Raw genomic sequence first — 19,689 nt, forward strand, 5'->3', positions numbered from 1 at the left:
AAGCTTGAGTGAAAGTGTTTAAGTTTCTGTATTTTAAAAGAAAAAAAGAGAAATCAGTAGAAGAGAATATTACACGTCCCTCTAGCTCCACCATTACATTAGCAGCTCTTCATTACATCACTATACAACATATGTTACAAGGAGACTGAAGTATGTAGCAGCTGTCTAAAATGAGTAGTCTTCAGGGAAATTAGCTGTTTGTGATGTGCTCACCGCGTCTTTGATTCTTTTGAACATTTTCCTCTTCCTGTTGCCCCATGTTCACTCTGGACTACTGAGAGCGGCCTGGGCCCACGGGTGATGAGTTCACCCCAGAGTGAGAGGGAGATTGAGGAGGTTTTAAACAGAGAATTCCTGAGAAAATTTAAATGACAAGAACACTGAGGGGAAGAAAAGGGGAAACTTGAGTTCTTTCCTGTTATTGTTGGCTCTTTATTCCGGGTTTGAAGAGAGTGTCTCGGGGTCAGAGTGGTCGGGAATGTGCGCTGAGAGGGCTGAAAGGAAGAAAAGCCGTCCATGATTGGCTGAGATTCCCAGAGGAAAATTGGTGAGGCTTGAGGAAACCTCTGAGGCTAATCTATCATTAGCATTCTACAGGAATCACTGGGACTTGTACAGAGAGACACAAACACACACACACACTCACACCAACGTTAGCCTGATTATGAATATTTTGTCACAAAAACAAGCACACACGAATGTGAGCAAACATTATGCTGAAACAATGCTCACAAAAACAGACGTTTGAATAAACAAGTCCCCCATTAAACCCTGGGTGAGTCCACAGAAGCAGTAATTTAGTCAATCTAAAGCTGCTATCAAACTATTTTGACAGTGACAAATTTTTTAAGTCATTTTACAAGCAAATATGCCAAACCTTTGATGGTTCCAACTTCTCGAATGTGAATATTTGCAGCTTTTCCCTATTATACATTATAGTAAATTACATATTTGGCTTTTAGACAAAACAACACAGCTGAAGATGTCACATCAGACTCTGGGACATGTTTTCACTATTTTGTTGTTTTATAAACAATTAAAATAATTGACAAACTAAATGAAAATAATCATTAGTTGCAGCATTAATTGAATCAATATAAACTAAACCCAGGGAACATTTATTCCATACAATATAAAACTGAAAGTCTGCAATACGGTGAATAGTAAATTCACAACATGACACAATGAATTCTCTTAAGAGAAGATGTAAGATGTAATTATCAGGTAGGGGCAAGAGAAAACGAACATATCTTATTATGCACAAACACACACAGGATGACTAATACACCTGAACAGAGTTCCCACTAGTCCATTGTATGGTAAACACAGTGAGGTCTGTTCCAGTAATGAGGGAAACCCAGAGCTGTATTGATCACATGCAGTGGATCACAGGACCTCTGTCAGTCCCTCAGAGCCCACTTTATACAGCCAGAGAACCTGACACAATCCCCTCTCATTTACCACTTTACATCTATCTCTCTCTCTCTCTCTCACCCCTTTTGCCTCTGCATCACAACTTGTCCTCTTGATCCATTTTAGAGGTTCTCCTTCTTTTTGCTCTCTTGTTTTTTACCCATCTTTTGTTGCCTCATCTCCTCTCTTCTTTGCTTTCTCTTTCTCTTTGCTTCCATGTATCAACCTCCTTATTTATGTAAATCCATTTGCTGTGAGAATGAAGCTTGTCTAATGTCCTGAACACTGCTGGATTTTATGCTATTTCTTCCCGGTAACGGTAGAATAATGAAAATGTAAATAGCGTTAAGCTGGGTAGCTTAAGACAACCTCTTAATGACGGCAGAGAGAGAGAGAGAGAGAGAGAGAGAGAGAGAGAGAGAGAGAGAATGGGGGGAGAGCGACAGAGAGGGAGAGCATAGGCATTTTTAGCTTCAAAAGAGTCCCAACGTCACATGCTACAATATCACATACAGCAAGCCACTGAAGCGTGTGTATGGGAACCAGCTAAAGAAGAGACGTTATAGGAATTCACAATTTGTGGTGAGAGCTGCCTTCAAATAGAGCCTGAAAGAATATCCTTTCAAGTGACATTTCAACTGGTATGCTCCAAACACCATTCATGTGTCTCTCTCTTGTGTTTGCTTCTTCAGGCTTTTCCTAAGGTTGCCAGTCAATCTCAAGGGGACAATCCTGGACTGTAATCTTAGGAGATGTTAATCAGGCTTTCCTTTTTGCCTCGCTCTGACACAGCTGTCCATTACAGGGGTAACGCCAATATTTAAGTGATAATATTAATATTCCCTCTGCCTTGAACACTCACGTTGCTTTATACACATGCACTTATCCAGGAGAGTGAGGGGGAGGCAGTTATGTAAGAAGGGATCAAGGAGGGCTTCCCTTGAGCTTTGGATAGAAAGTGAAAGAAAAGAGCAAAGGAGACGAACATGGAGTATGTGAACGGAGAACAAGACAGGAAATGGGGCAGAGGTGCACAAAGGTGACCCCTCATGTGCTGCTGATGAAAAGATTAAGTCTGACAAGAAACAGGGAGGGGAGGGGGGAAGGAAACAGAATAAACCAGAATAATTAGTGATTTGAAACACTGATTAAAAGAGAGGGAGTCAGGCAAAGGGAAACAATAGAGGCAGAGGAAATAATTAAAATGCAAAATGTACTGAAGTGAAAGAGAGGTTTTGCTTTTGTTTCAGAAGTACTTTCTCAACCCAGATAAGTGTTTGCTGTCACCTTTCTAAATGTCCCATGCCACTTTATAGATTGTGGATCTACATAGGCCGCAAAACAGCATGTGTGTCCTTGCTATGCCGCTCAACCTTGGGATAACTCTGCATTAGCACATCAGGCTGTTAAGTCAATCCCAGAGCTACTCAGCCAAACAGACCATTGGCTTGATCTTTGATTGTAAAAGCCTGCCAGGCTGGCAAGTTAATCCTGGAGCGTAGTAGGCCAATCAAGTTGTCAGGCCAGGCTCACCGTCAATAACACATTTAGGTCAAACACAAAGGCATGGAGCAGACTTGATCCTCTAAAGACATACCTTCATCAAATCAGATATAAACATCAAACAGTAAAAGTATTTATCTATATGTATGTGCAGACTATATGCCTTATATATATATATATATATATATATATATATATATATATATATATATATATATATATATATATATATATATATATATATATATATATAATCAATATAGGATCTGGAATTTTGCTGGATAACTTGTTACAGCTGCCTTTTTTATTGATCGCCATCTGAGCCCAGGCACTTGACAACGTGGAGCAGTAGAAAGGTTATTGTGCAGTCACCAGAACCACCCACATCTGCAGTGGCACAGAAAAATGAACTCTGAAACAGAACAACTAGGCAGGAGTAGAGGAAACGGCAGCAGTGAAGGACATGGGAGGTGCTGTGGCAACGAGAGGGGTGGAGAGAGAGCGAGAAATGCAGAAAAGCTAGAAAGAAATAAAGACATGTCGGAGAGAAACAGAGAAAGAAAAAGACTCAGAGGCAGACAGGGAGACCGCACTATTTACGGTAGATTAGTTGTTATGGTGATAAGCAGAAGGGAAAGGGAGGGATGTAGTTGTCAGGGTGATGGGGCTGCACTGGGCTACTAATGATATGTAAAAATAACTGCTTAGAATTCGCCCTACCTTTGGAAGAAAAAAATGCTAACACACATACACACACAAACATGCTCAGATGAATACACACAAAGACAAAGCAGTCTGTTGAAACAGGCTCCTCTCATTAGCATTTGGAGATGTACTCAGATTCCTCCCCCACAGTCTCAGCATGGAGCTCACTTTTTTTGTAAGTTTTTGCTTAATGAGGGATGGTAGCTAGAAACACACAAACACTGGGGATGCATGTGTGAGTGTTTGCTGCTATGTGTACAGTTGTACTTATGTGCTTCTGAAGGTCTAACAACGGCATAACACATTGACAGACAGAGATGACAGAGGACTGTGGGTAATTGTAGTTTAAATGACCTGAAGGGATTTCTAGAATGCTGGTCTTTGTAGTTTTTGCCGCCTGCGGGTTCACCTCTGTGTTTTCCAAAGACCTCAGATGTTATGACTGTCAAAGGCAGGCACACCTTTGTAAGCCAAGTGCCAAAACCAACTAACTTTCATTCATGTCAATAAGTAAACATACTGTAGGCAGTGGTAGAATGTAACTGTACATTTCTGTACAAAACTTTGACTTTACTCACTTTAAACCTTCACTTCACTACATTTTGGAGTCAAATAATATATTTTGAACTCTGACAGTTGGAGTTACTTTGCATTTTTACACTATAGTGACAAACAGCTTATAAGATATGATGCATTACTGACCAACTACAATGCTACAATGCTGTTTACACTTTAATGCATCAGTAATAATAATCAAATAACATAATATATAATAAACTAACTACGACAGGGGCATTCCATGATGAGTACTTTTACTTTTGATACTTAAAATAAACTTTGCTGACAGCACTTTGCCATATACTACATTCTTTGTATTTTTACTTTAGTAAACAACCTGAATGCTTCTTCCATCACTGGTTGTGTCCAACACTGACAGAGAATCTAGGAAATTTTAACTACAGCAGGAAAAACTCAGCCAGCACAGGAATTACAAATGCATACTGCTAAGTGAGCATAAATACAACAGTCACTTCTGAGTAATCAGATATCACACTTACAAACAGTGCAGGCACCCTGCTGCTATTTCACAAGCAGTTAATGTGGGATAAATTGCCTTGAAGTCTATAAAAGCATCTAGTGGCAATTCTCCCCAATTAATTACCTGGCATTCTGTAGTATATACTCTATAAACACACTCACACACCCTTCACAGCAGTGCGCATGCGGAATATTACATTATATTCACTTGTGCCACAAACATAAATGTATCCCCAGCCATAATTGCTTCATTATCAGTGAAGACCAGCACATGCATATCACACCACACATCCCTCTAATAGTCTGATCACTTCCTCCCTCCTCTACACACGGCACCCATCACACACAAACACACATACGAGAAACACGTACGCCATTACACATTCATACATGTAATTTCCCTGAACGTACATTAACAAGAGGGAGTAACAGCCCAGGCTGTGATGGTCTTTAAATGGAAACCATTAGAGGGTATTTTAAGACCTACTGTATAAAATATAAGAAATACATCCTGTCATGTGGTTTTCTCAAGTGTAACCCTCCACCTGGCTCTTGAGAAAATCTAGTGTGTATAACTGAAAGCATTTATTTTATTTTTGAAGAGCTCTTGCCTCACTTCCACACATTGGAGGCTTTCAAAAGAGGAACAAACCACTAATTCCAATCTCTGACAGATGACACAATCAGCCTTAATAAGCAAAATAACGAGGCAGTCAAATGTAATCCTGTACCAGAGCAATCAGTGTATCAAGGCTCAATGGCCTCCGTATGCTGGCCCATCCTAAGGCTCTGCAGCAGTTGTGAACCAAGCAAGAGAAAACAGGCTTCCTACGTATCCACACAATGCGCCATCCAGGGCCAGCTTGGCTCTCTACAAGGAAGCCATTTAATCTCCAGTAGTCTGCATGTGATCAATCTCCTAGCACAGTGTTACCGCTGCACAGGCCATTCCTCATCATTTAGAGAGAGAGGTATTGACCAGGCCAGGACAGCCTCTCTAGTACATTTGTGTGTTGTGAGCCAACAGCAAAGAATGAACAAAACTGTCCAGTGTATTAAATACATCCTGTGTTTTTTTTTCCATTGTGTATTTGTAATGTATCTGCATGTGTATGATGTTTATTAAATGTAAATGTGTGTAAATCAGAGGGGCAAAAGCAGCAGTCTAACAAATTTGTTTTTATTAATGTTCACATATTTTCCTGTGAGCTGGCTTGTTTCCATATTGATGTCTTGTGGGCTGATACAGGTAACCTGTAAATGTCTATTTATTATCAATACATCCTTAGTTAGACACCCCTGCTTAATGGCTCACATCAAGAAAACAGACACCAAGGACAAGCAGAGCATTGTTAAAGAGCAGTAAATGCAACTGGCTTAGCAAAAAGAGGGAGAAGGCAGAGCCGGAGAGTACTCTTGAATGTGTAGTGTCATTTTAGACCTATCAAGTTAAAGGTTCAGGGTGATCAATCGTTTAACTTGAGTCTGGCTACCATCATACATTAGTGTGTACGGATGTCGATGTGGACAGCTGATCTGTCAATAAACTATTACACTCTTTTCCTCCACTAGAAATGAGAGGAATGAATGTTCAATACAAGCATCTAGGAAGCCTCGGGGGTATGAGACAGGCATGACAAGTAGAGACAAGGTCTCACTACATCTTATTTGTGTATGTCATTCAGCCCATCTGCTTGACAGAGGAAATGTATAGGCAGGCACATTTCAGTTTTCAAGTGTCAGAGAAACTGCAGCAGTATGATTTGTGAAATGAAAGGAGAGCGCCTTGACAAATAAATTAACTGACTGACTGGCTGGATTTTGTGTTCCTGTCCTCACACTTATCGTGAGGTTATTCAGGCGTCAGCGCCATGGACCTCATCCCCCACACTGCCTTGGGGCCATGTCAGATTTACAGTTATCCATGACAGGCTCTTATCAGGAATTTGGAGCGGGACTTTGCAGAGTCATCTAGAATACCGGCTGTATCGTTTTTTTTAAACCCCCGCTCAGAGAAACAGCACAAGGCCATGGTTGGGATATCACCAGTCACATAAGGAGAAACATTCAGATGAATGCAATCATACACTGTGTACACACACATACACACACACACACTCCTGACATCTCCTGCTGGGATCATTGAGTAGCTATGCCCTGCCGTATCCGAGTACGTAGACAGTGAGCTGACTGCAGAGGCTTTTGGGACACTATGCTACATTACACCAGCAGCCGCAGCTGGTCTCTCTGCAGCTCCAAGGTTTTTTCTTGTTTGTTTTGTTTTTTTGAGCTTGTGAATTGCAGGTTCATTTACATACATGTACATTGCTGCACAGTTTGTGTTATCGATAAAAAAAACAACAGCATTTTGTGTGTTTAAACCGACCATCAAAGAAAAAAAGGTATGTTTTATCATGGTTATCTTTTTTAATAAACATTCCTGATGTAAACAAACCTGTACAACATTCATAAATAAGACAGTTGTGTCCAGTATCAGTCCTTGTATTATGTAATATTGACATCATAATCAGTTTCAGAGTTTAAGCAGGTTGAGATTTTGCGCAGTGAGGGTATCCTTTTATTTGCACTGTACCTTAAATGTGGAGTCAGTAACCACCAGGGAACCATCTCAAGCACTCTGTGTATTTACTGTAAGATAGTGCCTTTGCTGAGTTGAGTGTAAGACATAGTGAGGCTCCCATTCTCTGAGTGCAGAATGTTGTTTTCCACTGCAGCATGTTCACTCATCCCTGCAGGCTGTGTTTAAAAGACATTATTCCAGCTAACAGACCGGTCAGCGGGCCTTGGATGTGTTTAGTAATGTCTATTGTCTGGCTCTCTCATGACATTTGGAGTGCATAAATGGACAAAGTGTTCATGCAGCGTTTTATTTTTTGCCTCTGTATAGGACAGCAGAGGCGGCAAAGGCTATGATGCTGCAGAGTCGCAGCTGTGAGCAATTCATAATCAGGGCTATTGTTTGTTTATGTCCTGGCAGTGAGCGTGGGCCAAGAGGCAACGCACACATTGGACCCTGTGAATCGTTCTCATGGTGATACGTTAAACTCAACCTTTGACCAGGTGACAGTGATTGATGGGCAGGTGGTGCACGTCCCGGCACAGTGCTCACCCTCTGCACAGGGTGAGCCATCAGGAAAACCTGTAAGTAAATGGGTAATGAATTTAGATTTCCGACCATGACCCCATGGTGTAAAACACATAACTGCATCACAGCTCAAATTTGACACAGGTCTGAGCCGAGATGTCAGAAATGTGGATGGAATAACTCTGTTAAAATTGTTCCAATGTGTGCTGCGACTGCTGCGCTAATGTAGCTTACTGGGTTAATAAGCTTTCATGTGGTCCCTTCTACAATAACTAGATCAGACAGGAATCTCATTCTGCCAATTTCTGGTCTGACCAGGTCTATTGAGGAACATAATGCTCCCCAAATTCGGCTTAAAATTACACAACAAGTGGCCCTTTTGGGTAACATGCAATCATGTTGACAATGAAATTGCACACAGTGACCGATAAACACTGGCGCTCACAATGGGAATCAAGAGAGTGAGTTAGGGCCAAGCCTCCAGGAACAGTGTGTGGTGAATTTGTAATACTGGCCGCAGCCTGAATTGCAGGTGATGTGATGAGTTGGGGTCCAAAAATAAATAACTGCAAATAAGGAATACCTTTATGTGTGCCAACAAAATTAACTGTTGTATTATCACAATTAGAGCAGTTAGAGTCAGCAATACGTGAGAGAAGGATGTAATACTCAGAAGCTTGAAGAACTTTTCTGGTGCACGCATGCAGTGAGCAGCTTGCATTTGAATACATGGGGTGCCATTTTGTAGTCCAGTTCTCTTAGACATTGTTAACGTTAAAGTTTAGAGCACGGTTCATATAGTCCCCTGCCTTTTACCTTTCTAAAACCAGACACAGACACACCAAGCCAATCTTTGGTCTGGCCTGAGAACAAACCCATCAAGGCTGAATTAAAGGTTTTTACTGAAACAGTATCAGTTCCACAGAGCCTGGTAAAGCCCTACTGTTACAAAACATCACAGTCCAATCACACTTCACAATTCTGTGTGTATTTCACAAGAATGAATAAGGTGTTCTATTTTGTTATTCATTTTTTAAATTTGAAACACAGGTCATACATGATGCTCCTAACATTTTCATTATATTACGTGCCAATGTCACCTATTACCGGTAACAGACAAAAATCCTACCCATTTACATGCACCAAATCGAAAAGAAAGGTAAAAAATGTATATGCGTTTATCTGCACATACTCTAAGGTGTCCTATTTTGATGCCTCAGTTTAAAAAAGCATCGGAATCGATCAGGCTATGATAACTTTATTTTGCCACTTGATTTGACCAAAGCTACTTGAAAATTCTGCGTCACTAGTCTCCGAGAACGTCTCCGTCTTCATCCCACAAAGTTCATATGAACTTAGTGCACATCCTTTCAGGTTTTTCAGTTCCAAGTGCCCACTTTTCAAAGCCTGATGGATTGGGTCCTGAGTGCTTTTTCATGTGTCTTCTCTAAATAAGACAGTCAGGACTCAACCCAAAAAGTGTACAGGTAGGAAGGGGATATTCCTTAGGATCAAAGCAGGTGTGTTTGAGAAGACTGAGGGGAAGGATGTCTGCCCAAGGCCCGAATCTTATTCGGTTGACTGTCTGCTACTGTCACTTCATCCTAAACTTCCCACAGTGATCATTTCTTGACTGATCTCTGCTGAGACTCTGATCCAGTCCAGTGGACAGAGCAGTGCCAACAGGAGTTTGAAAAAAATCCACAGAGAGATATGTCTGGCTTTTTGTTTTTGTCTCCGGCACCAGACAGGGAGCTGAATGTTTTTCTCTGGATAGACAAGGAAAATAACAATAACAAACCAAGAGCATTTTCACCACTTTTGTTTTCATTTCTCTTTGGTGCCAACCTGCTTATTTGAGTCTTGATAAGATGCTCAAAAAAGCTCGAAGTTGCCTGTTATATCATTCATTCTATAAGATCTGAAAACATATTGTTCTGATACACCATCCTTCAACATTTAGAATAATGTGTAGCATATCATGTTTGTCCGAAACATTTCTCAACCTCTCAACAGCATGGGACCAGTGTACTGACAGCAGCTAAGCAAAGTAAGTAATTCTAATCATGCTAGCGATGGCTGCTAAATGCAGCAGGATTTGCATTTAGCAGGTAGAACACCACTGCAAAGCCAAGTGCCGGCTATGTATGGCACATCAAAATACATGCACCCATTGTTTTCTAACCCGCCCACCGGTGATGAGCATTATTGTGGGTTGACGTGTTTTATCACATTTGCTCCCCCAGATTAGCACATCTCATCTACTGTAGGTTTACTGCGTCTTCTGTCAGTATGTCTCATCCAGTAAGTGCAAGAGGTGTCAAATTGATGGGCACGCTCCATGACGCAGCCGCCACATAAACACCTTCTCATTACGCTGCTCACAGGACATTAGAAAGCCGCAAGGAGATTTCTGGCTCGCCAGCGACACTCTCTGCTTCAGCTGTACTTTATAAACTTGATTTGTACAACACTTTGAAGCAATGAGTGGATTCTCCCTCACTCAAAAAATTACTCAAAGAGATGGAAGTTTATGTGACAATACAAAAAGCTGATGAATCCATTTCCTCAAGATTTTACAGCACCTTCTGGTAGAAGGATTTGGCAGCACCAAGCCACAACTTCACCCTGCATACAGGCAGAGGCTGCATCATTTTGAGAGACAGGGTCGTAAGAAGTCCATCACAATCTATTATTATCTGTCATATTCATTTTCATTTTTTACGATAATGAGACAGAGCCCATTTAATAGCATTTCATTTTCAAGAACTCGGATTGTGCATTTATAACAGCATGGAGAGAAAAGATGAACAGAGACACCCACCGTGCATCAATTTTCATGTCAACACTACACTAAGCAGGTGAATTCATTTCGTTCCCACAGTGACAGCGGAGGAAACTAAAACACAGCGGCCATTGTGCACAGCGCAGTTTTACAGAACTGTTTTACAGTTTTACAGACAATTACAATTAAAACAATTAAACTGGATCCACGAGCCAAAGAAGATTGCTGCAGAGGCGACTGCTATTAGGTTTTTTTTTTTCCTTTGCCTCTTTGCCTCAGACAGAAACTTCTCAGGGCCGTAATTTTGTGAGTTTTGAGGTTAGGGAACATCTCTCACAGGGAAGCGATCAGAAGTTGACAAGACTGTCTGAACACAGAATTTCCTGATTCTGCAAGTATCCGCTTCACCGGTAAGAAATCCCACAGCATGAGCTCCTTCTGCACCCAGGGCGAGGCTGCACCAGTCTGTGTAGCGGTGACAGATGCGCTCGAAGGCCTTCTGTCAGTAACACGTTGTCAGCACCCGGACAGTAAGATAGTAAGTGTTGCCCTGAGGGAAATTCGGTTACGCTGCGCTGTAGTCTGTGTGCAAAATTGAAAAGGTTTGTGCGTCTGCCTGCACGAGCGTGACGCAACGGAAACTGGCGTCTAACTCTGTGCTCTAATCTGTCAAAATGACAGACGGCTTTTAGATTTTCCCGTCATTGTTAAGAAAGTTCAGCGAATGTCGGAAAATAATGGTTGAGCTGACCCCTGCAGAAAGGTGGCTACATTTGCTTTGTGTAAAAAATGTGTCAAATTTTTGTTCAGTTCAACTGTGTTGTGTAGAATTTAACTTTCCCCCATTGACCACCTTTGTGCATGTTTTTTTTTATCCTTTATACATGTATGTAAAACTGTTTTTGCTATTATCAATCAATCCGTTGTTTGATTTTCAAGTCATCAATTAACTTTTAGACAATAGCATTATAGATTTACATGTCACAGGTCACTGTCAGATATGCTTGACAATTTTACTTAATAAAAGACTAACTGACTTATCACAGTTTCCTTAGATTAACTTCCTGTAAATCTAACCCATTTATTCTTTCAGCGCCCCTCATAAATAGTTTTTACAATCTGCATTCTCTCTTGATGTCGTCGTCTCTGCTCCTACAATGTGTTGTGGTGAGCACACCATCGGGTTGTTTGTTTTGTCTGATACCCATATTTAACATTAGTCAGTGTGGCTTATAGCCTGCTGTACACTGGTACACTTGTGTTTGCAGGCAGACTGAGACACCAGTTCAAGAGTCCCTGTCTTGTCTGATTAAAGTCTGGCTCTTTACGGGCTGATCTCAAACAGAGAGGCTGGAATGGGCCTGCTCAGACTTGATTGGGCCAGGTTGGACCAAGATGGTGACATCCGGAGTCTGATGGATGGACCTTGACAGCTTGTCTCTGTCAGAGACCTGCTCAGAGTCCCTGCGAGTGAATCTCACGCGGTGTCAGCATGGCCTTGGTCAGTCCACTGCACAATCACACCGAGGTGAGAGGATGTATTGAGCAAAGCGCCAGGAGTTCAAATCCTCATGCGCAGCAGCAGAGCATACACACTCCAAGATGTGGGTCAAACACGACCAGCTCAGACATGCATCTACAGACGAGTGCACACACATTACAGCAATCACAAACCAACAACAACTATCTACCCCAATTGATACCCAATTCTGCAGAGCTTGACTGGTCATTAAAACCATGAGCAATGCCAAACATGGTGCAAACAGTGAGGGAATAAGAGACACATGCAGCCTCCACACCTTTGGGAAACTCATTAGTCTGGGTAATACAAGCCCAAGCGGACTCCACATTGAATAATTATAGGATTTCGGAGTGCTACAAACTCTGGGAATGCTGTCTGGACATTGGAGGGGGAAATCAATTGAATAGCTGCTTTATCCAGTGTCTCTTGAGGCCTAATCAGGCCCTCATAGCTGATCCCTCAACCATAACTATTCAAGGTTGTGAATTCAAATTCCCAACCCTTCCTGCAATCCTACAGTAACAATAGAGTATTCCCATCTGATACCGAATGCCCCCACTAACAATTCATTAGAACAGTGATCCAAACAAAAGTCTCTTTCTTTGTCTAAAACTTTCTTTTCCTTTCATTGAGATGGTTTGGATTCAACAGTAACAACAACCTCCTATAAATGACCATGGCATAGGTCAGTGTTAGACACCAGAGGTGGTCATTTGAAGTTAATTTAATAGCAACCACCAGAGTCCAGCTGCTTCATCTCTTTCATCTCCCAACACATGAAGACAAATGTCCCAAACCTTTGAACTGGAAAACAATCACCCACCAGGGGCTTTATCAGTCAATTAATCTTCTTTACTACTACATTTCATCTTTAACACAGACACCTAACCTTCATCCTGTTCCATTTGACAGAAACTAGTACTGGGGAGAAGAACGTAGAGGGTAGAAAAATGATTTTGACTGTGAATGTGTTAGGGCAACGTCATTTATTGAAATAAAAAAAGGTGAAAGTAAAAATACTGAAATCACAACAGCCTGACAGAAGGCTGTGGTAACTACTTACACATTTAGAGGAACAGATGTGCAAAGCAATTTATTCAAGGTATTTAAATACAAAATGAAACTTCAATTTCAAGCAAACAATTTCATTACAATTAGCATTTCAAGTTGATGATTCTAGGTCAATTGTTTCATGGATTCTCCAAACCCACAATAAATATATCTATGTATTGCTTTTTTGTGTGTTTTAATGAAATGATTGTAATAAGTAATAGTAATGTAAAGTAATGTAAATATAGCCCCACATGGACAACAGTACTGTATAAATAGATGCAAGAGAAATAGAAGGTGACGGCATATCCCAGAATACAAGCACTGTCTGATTTTGCACATGCCTCCATTTATAATCGTTGAGGTAGACAGAAGACAGAGGAGCCTTTCAAAGTGGTATTAAACAGCTAAACTACCCAGTGACACTACGTCACCTTTGACCCCCCAGTTGGGGGGTAATATTGACTTTACTGCTATCGATATTTGACTGAAAGACCCAGAGGACCCACTTGATTGATCTGATGTGCTGTCCTGGCTCTGATCTATATGAAAATCCTCCACGGACCAAAGCATATAACCACTCAGGCACTGTGTGCATGTGTGCATGTGTGTTTGTGTGCATGGAGAAGAACACAAGAACAACAGAAGTCCTATTTAAATCATGACACAACTGATTATACAAATACCTACTGAGGCACACACATGCAGTTCATTACATATTAACAGCATAATAAGCTAAATTCTTTTAATTTTGCCTCTCATTGTGTTATTGTCTTCCATTACCATAAGGCAGAAAGCTCGTTATGACAGCTAAATGACCAGTGTAACATACTGTAACTTAGTTGGATGATAATAATACAATAGATTTTCAAACTGCAAAACTGCTGAAACAATTATACTTAAATGATTTTTTAAGTGGTCTTAAGGGCCTAATCAAAGCACAAAGCTGATTTCACTGACATGAGTTTAACCTTGTGTCAAACCAGTTATTATCATTATTATGACTATATAGGTGCAATTATTGTCTTCCATCTTTTATTATAGTGCAACATCTAGCATCAATGTCCATAAAATCATCTACTGTATACACTCCAGTGTTTTAAGGACAATGATAGCACATGTCCAGACACGTTGGAGATTTAAGAATGCAGATGTACTGTAAAGTACATCCAAGTTCTTTTATCCAGTCTTTTATTAGCAGCTGGAAATTGAGTGAATCAAGGTCTGACCTGGACTATATATGATATATGGGCAGGTTACTACATCTGCTTCAGCTTCAACAAACATATAAGACTTTTTAAGTGTTCAAAATGGATAAAGGAGAGGGTCTTTCACTGATCCACTGCTCCACTGTTAAAGTAAAGAAACCGTGGTAACAGTACTTAAAGGTAAAAGATATAAAAGTGGGAGTTTGAAGAGAAAGCAGAGAAAGAAAAATTCAAAAAATTTGAAGAGCTGGACCAAATCCTTGGGACAGGATCAACAGTTTGTTCAGGGGTCCTAGTTTAATCCTATGACAGTAAGATTTCCTCAGAGACTCCATCCCTGTCAGCATTCCCAGTTACTCTGGAGATCTGAAGCTAGACGGTGAGTGTATATTTGATGTAAAGAGTCTGATGACGACACATGAAGTGTTTCATTATATCAAATATACAGTAAGTGCAGTGGAAAGGGTGGTAATGGCAATTGCAACTACTCTGTGAGGGACTAATAAACCCTTTTAGACCCACAGTACTATATAGTTATGACCTCTGGTTAGGCATGGCCCACAGTATAAATAAGATTATTGTTACACGCATATATAACACTGTGTGCTAATCATGTTATAATTATATACTTTATATTTACAGAATTAGACTATTTTCATAGATTATTGATTTCTTTGCCAAGTTCTGTGGGTGCTTTCTTACCATCTGCCTGAACATGAACTTGTGCTTAACGTGTAGTAATGCATAATTAATATATTCAATAATGAAGCCATTTCATTCTTCAGAGAACTGTTATCATACTTCCAACAACACACCAATTACAAAGAAGAAAGTGAGCCAACTGCTACAGCTCATACCACCTCCTCCGCCGAAGAGGACAGCGACGCTCCACAGAATACAAGCAGCAAGGGCCATAGAGGGCAGAGTGAAGGAATCAGTGACAGGCTGCCCATTCCTGGGGCTCAAGCCCAAAACTAGTGTAGTGGATAGTAGGCTTACATGGCTCAGCAGAAAAGGCAGCTTGAGGAAAAGCATGAAGCTGAGCAGAAACATAAAAAAACTGGAATTTGACACCACTGACAGACTGCTGAGGGCTCGACAGGAGACAGAGGAAAGGAGATTCCAGTCTATGCAGGACCAGCAACAAGCGAACCGTCGGATGTTTATGCAGCTAACAGGGACTGTCCTGACTGCTCTGTGTGCTGGTCAATAACACTACCCACAATCAGCTCCACTGTGGTCAACCACTACTAGTGCCAGGTCTATGCATCACTCACCTGTGCAACAGTGGATCATGTCACCTATGGCCCAGGGAATGATGCTTACAACTACGCCTGTGTCTCAACAGCTCATGCAACCACCCACACTTACGGTGAAGTGACTCAACACCAACTAAGTGCTGTTGTTTTTAATTACACAACACTAACACGAACCAGCATTTCTACAGTTCAGTTCCATTCAGTGGCTATGTAACAGAATAAAACCTGTGACTGAATCTAACCAACACAGTCAGCAAAACAATAAAAGATTGTCCAACTCTTAGATTATCGTACATTGTGAATTTTGGATCTCATGACTTCTCCTTTCTCCCACCAGCAAACAAATTTCCCTGCTGCCCAGTTTATTTAACGTCATCTTCATCATCTTCCTAATTGTCTCCCTTGTTGGATTCTCAGAAAAGTCAGGTGATACACAGTAGGTAGCAACAATGTGCCTGACAAGGGTAATGTCTGTCTCATTCCATTTCAGACTTCCCCTCCATCACCCTCTGAGGTCAATAATTAATGTTGAGCTGTGCAACCGTTGCCCCTCTGGATTCTGAAAATGGCTTCATGAGCCAGGGCAGTAATGGATAGGCTAAATCATCCAGGATGACCAGCAGCACATCTACCTCTCAAATGTTTAGGTCCATCTGGTTGTCCTGGTCTCGATCATATATGTGATGAAAGAGCAAAAAACATGAGCACCGCAGACTATACCAGCTTGTCCAACATTTCCATGCAAAAACTTCATGTTATTGTCAACCACACCTTGTGAAATGACCAAATGTTGCACCTTTCGATGGTTATTGTGAGCGGGGGCATGGGATGGAGCTTCGATGTTAATTTGTGTCCCAGCAATGGCACAAGCAATTTGTACACTCCACTTGTCATGAAAGCCTGTGCTATTGTTCTCAGCTCGGCTCTGTCAATGTGATGCATAATTCAGTTACCAACTAGCCTGCAGGTAGATTCAAGCGGAATATCCACAAACAGCAAAAAGACAATCAACTACTCCTGTCCTGTATATTATGCTCAGTATTAGCCCCCTTCCTCCGCCTGGTCATCTGAAGGCAGCACTTCTTTCTGTGTGTGGAGCAGTACAGCGTTTTCAAGATGTTTCCTCTTAATGCATTCAAATGTGGATGGTGATTATTTTGACAGACTGCGATTATGATATGAGTCATGATTTCAGTTGGAAGGATGATTTTTTCACTTTCACTGAAAAAAAAACAAAAAAAAAAACGCAAAAATTATGATGCTGTGATTTTTGTTGGGTAACGTACCAAAACAGCATGTTTCCTTACATCTGGAGAATATGAGTTGTAGGCTTGGGCATCTCTGTAGCATAGTGCTTCATTTATGGTATGTGTTGAGGCTTTTTACCTTTATCAAAAAAATTTCAGCTCCTGCGATGTGGATATTTTGGATCAATCATTTAGCTGTACCGTCCATGTTAGCCATCTTTCTCTCACAGAAATACACACTAACCGTGAACACAGGCCCTTCCCTTCCTCCCAACACATCTAACCAATAAGTGGAGAAAACACTCTCACATGGCATTCTGAAAACAGCAGGTTCACACTGGCATTAATAAAAGCAAAATAATTTTTCCATGGAACTGCTAGTATCATTGGATTCACAGGAACAGATCTGTGGAAGAAGTAACTCAGAGGTAAATCTGTGCAAATTTCTCATGTCAAGTTCAACTTAAACACGTAAATTTGCAACATGACGGACAGCAAGCTGCCTTGAGCAGGGAGCCAAAACAGAGGATGCTCATTATCTTGGTTGCACCACCCAGCTTTATTGAACGTCCACTGTCAGAATATTAACTCTCCACAAAAAAACTGCTCCACGAAAGAGGAATGGGTTTAGAGGCAGTTATGAGACAGGAGCTGAGGGCACAAATACATTGTGTGAACTTATTGTGCCATCAACTTACTGACAGTTAGAAGGCTTGTTAGTTTAGAGAGCTTTTTCCCCCTTCAGTATGTCTTTATTGGATGAAATGATGTGCAGCCCTGGGAAGAAAATGCTTGGAAGGGAATGAGCAGCTCAGTACAGAGAAAATGTAAAATTATTGTGACTGACTAATGCTAGTCTGGCTGGCTAGCATGTTGGAGATTAGCCAACTTGCTCTGCAAGCTTCTGAAATCCACATGAAACTTACTGTGCCACCCTTTGGTGTGACAAAAAAACTGTGGTTAGTATGTTTTTAAGTTTGTTTCCTGAGTATTTTATTATTTTTTTTTTTTTACATTTCAGTAGGTGTATAGGTAAGTGTGTGTGTATTCTGTGTCAGTGACCATCTTCTCTGCTTGTTGAAGCACATTATTCACTGAGACGTTACCCTTATGCTCTTGTCTAGTGAGTTTGCTTCCTTCAATATAAAACCTTTAGCTAAAGGTCAGTCCTTAAATCTTCACACTCTTGTCTGCAGTACAAACACACCCGGACACAAATCCCAGCATGTAAGTAGTGCACACGTGCACGCACACACAAGCACACACAAAATGCATGTTCCTGTATGCTATGGGCATACAGCTCTTCTGCAGCCCAGGTGGGTTTAATTATATTAATGATCCTGTCAAAAATAATGGTAAACACTGAATGTGCTGTGTATGTATACAAACCCACCTGGGTCAAAATGTACTGCACCTTTCACAACCTGCGGCAGAGATGAAGGAAACGGAACCACCTGCCTCCTGCTTTGTGATTGTTCAGTCACATTCAGGTGTGAAAACAGGATCCAAATTCATACTCGTAACTTGAGCTTGACCTTTGAGCTCTGGGTTTTAAATGCAGTTTTTGCTTTGTATCTGTATAACTGTACAAATACAGTTATACAGATACAAAGTGTAACCTCACAAGTCAAAATCTTTTTGACCCTAATTTGAGCCCATATTATACAAGCAATGATATGATGCTATGATGGAGGTATGACGATGTTAGAATGAATGCATCTTATGATGCAAAGACTGGCAGATACTTAAAGATAGATAAAGTATTACCCTATATGATTTTACCTGACTTTTTATACAGACCCAGTGCATTTAACTAATTTGTGAATACTGAAAGCATTAAATATCAATCTGCTCTATATTCTTTATAATGGCAGTTTGTTTGAACTGCCTGCTTGAATCCCTCTGTATTCCCGTCATGGAAAGTTTCTACTTTCAGTCTTTTTGCTCTCCATTTTCTCTTTTGACCTTTGCATTCGTTCACAATTGATGTTCAATTTGCTGGCATTTAGAGCCAAAATGAGTTTCACATTAACCCTTAGTGAACCAGGCACTGAGAAACTGGATCATTTGGTAGCTGTCACTCTCTCTAGATTGAGGCAGGTCTAGCTAATTCTAAGAAGTAAATTGTATATCTTTTCATTAATTCAAATTCCCTTCACCTAAGACACAGACCACACACAGACCACTTACAGCTAAATTGCTCAGCGGTGCTTCTATTTTTCTGTGTGAGTCATTCCCACACACAAGTGGGGAAGGCCTCATTCTTTGCAATTACCTGTCTATCATCTGTCTCAACAGAATTTCTTAAAGCACATGCTGTAACACACACACAAATCATGCAAACCACTGTTTTCCAGTAGCACCAGAGGCCTACAGAATAATTACAGATTTTTCACCAGCTAAACACAATCCCACAGTGAAAATGACGGCAACATAAGTTCTAGGTGATTAACATTTAGTGCCAACAAAACAAAGGCACAAAAACAATTAAATAGTGTCAGTAAAAATCACCAGAAGTCCCCAAATTACATCAACAACAGCCATTGATGGTTGGCGGCTACCATGGTCTGAAGAGAGCACACAGTCACTGAAATACATGTACAGGCTTCAGACTGGACGCCACTGAAGGGGTGGGAGGATGCAGTGTGTGAAATACCTGAGCCTCTCTTAGAGACCACCTTCACACTCTTGGACAGCGTGATGTACAGCAGGATCAGAAGAGGGCTGGGAGGTCTCATCTTCCCCCCGTCCTCACCGCCTGAAAAGATAAAGGAGAAGGAGGGAGAAGAGGGATGGCAGGAGAGAAAGAGAAAAAAGAGCGATCAGTGACTGCTGTACATGAGATCAAGTACC

At 41.0% G+C, this 19,689-nt stretch overlaps 1 protein-coding gene across 6 annotated transcripts in view; it reads right to left on the reverse strand.

The window, feature by feature from the left end:
- The window catches only part of il1rapl1a (interleukin 1 receptor accessory protein-like 1a), a 254,557-nt gene that overhangs the window by 127,430 nt on the left and 107,438 nt on the right, over positions 1-19,689 (reverse strand). For all 6 annotated transcript variants that reach the window (XM_071478284.1, XM_071478295.1, XM_071478324.1 and 3 more), the window contains one exon: positions 19,493-19,594. In XM_071478284.1, the coding sequence (XP_071334385.1) occupies positions 19,493-19,574 (82 nt within the window). In that variant the 5' untranslated portion in view covers positions 19,575-19,594. The remainder of the gene's footprint in view (positions 1-19,492; positions 19,595-19,689) is intronic.

This window comes from Trachinotus anak, unplaced genomic scaffold (genome assembly GCF_046630095.1).
Source record: "Trachinotus anak isolate AG129_WGS33_773 ecotype Australia unplaced genomic scaffold, CSIRO_AGI_Tana_v1 ptg000001l, whole genome shotgun sequence".
NCBI classification, from domain to species: Eukaryota; Metazoa; Chordata; class Actinopteri; order Carangiformes; family Carangidae; genus Trachinotus; species Trachinotus anak.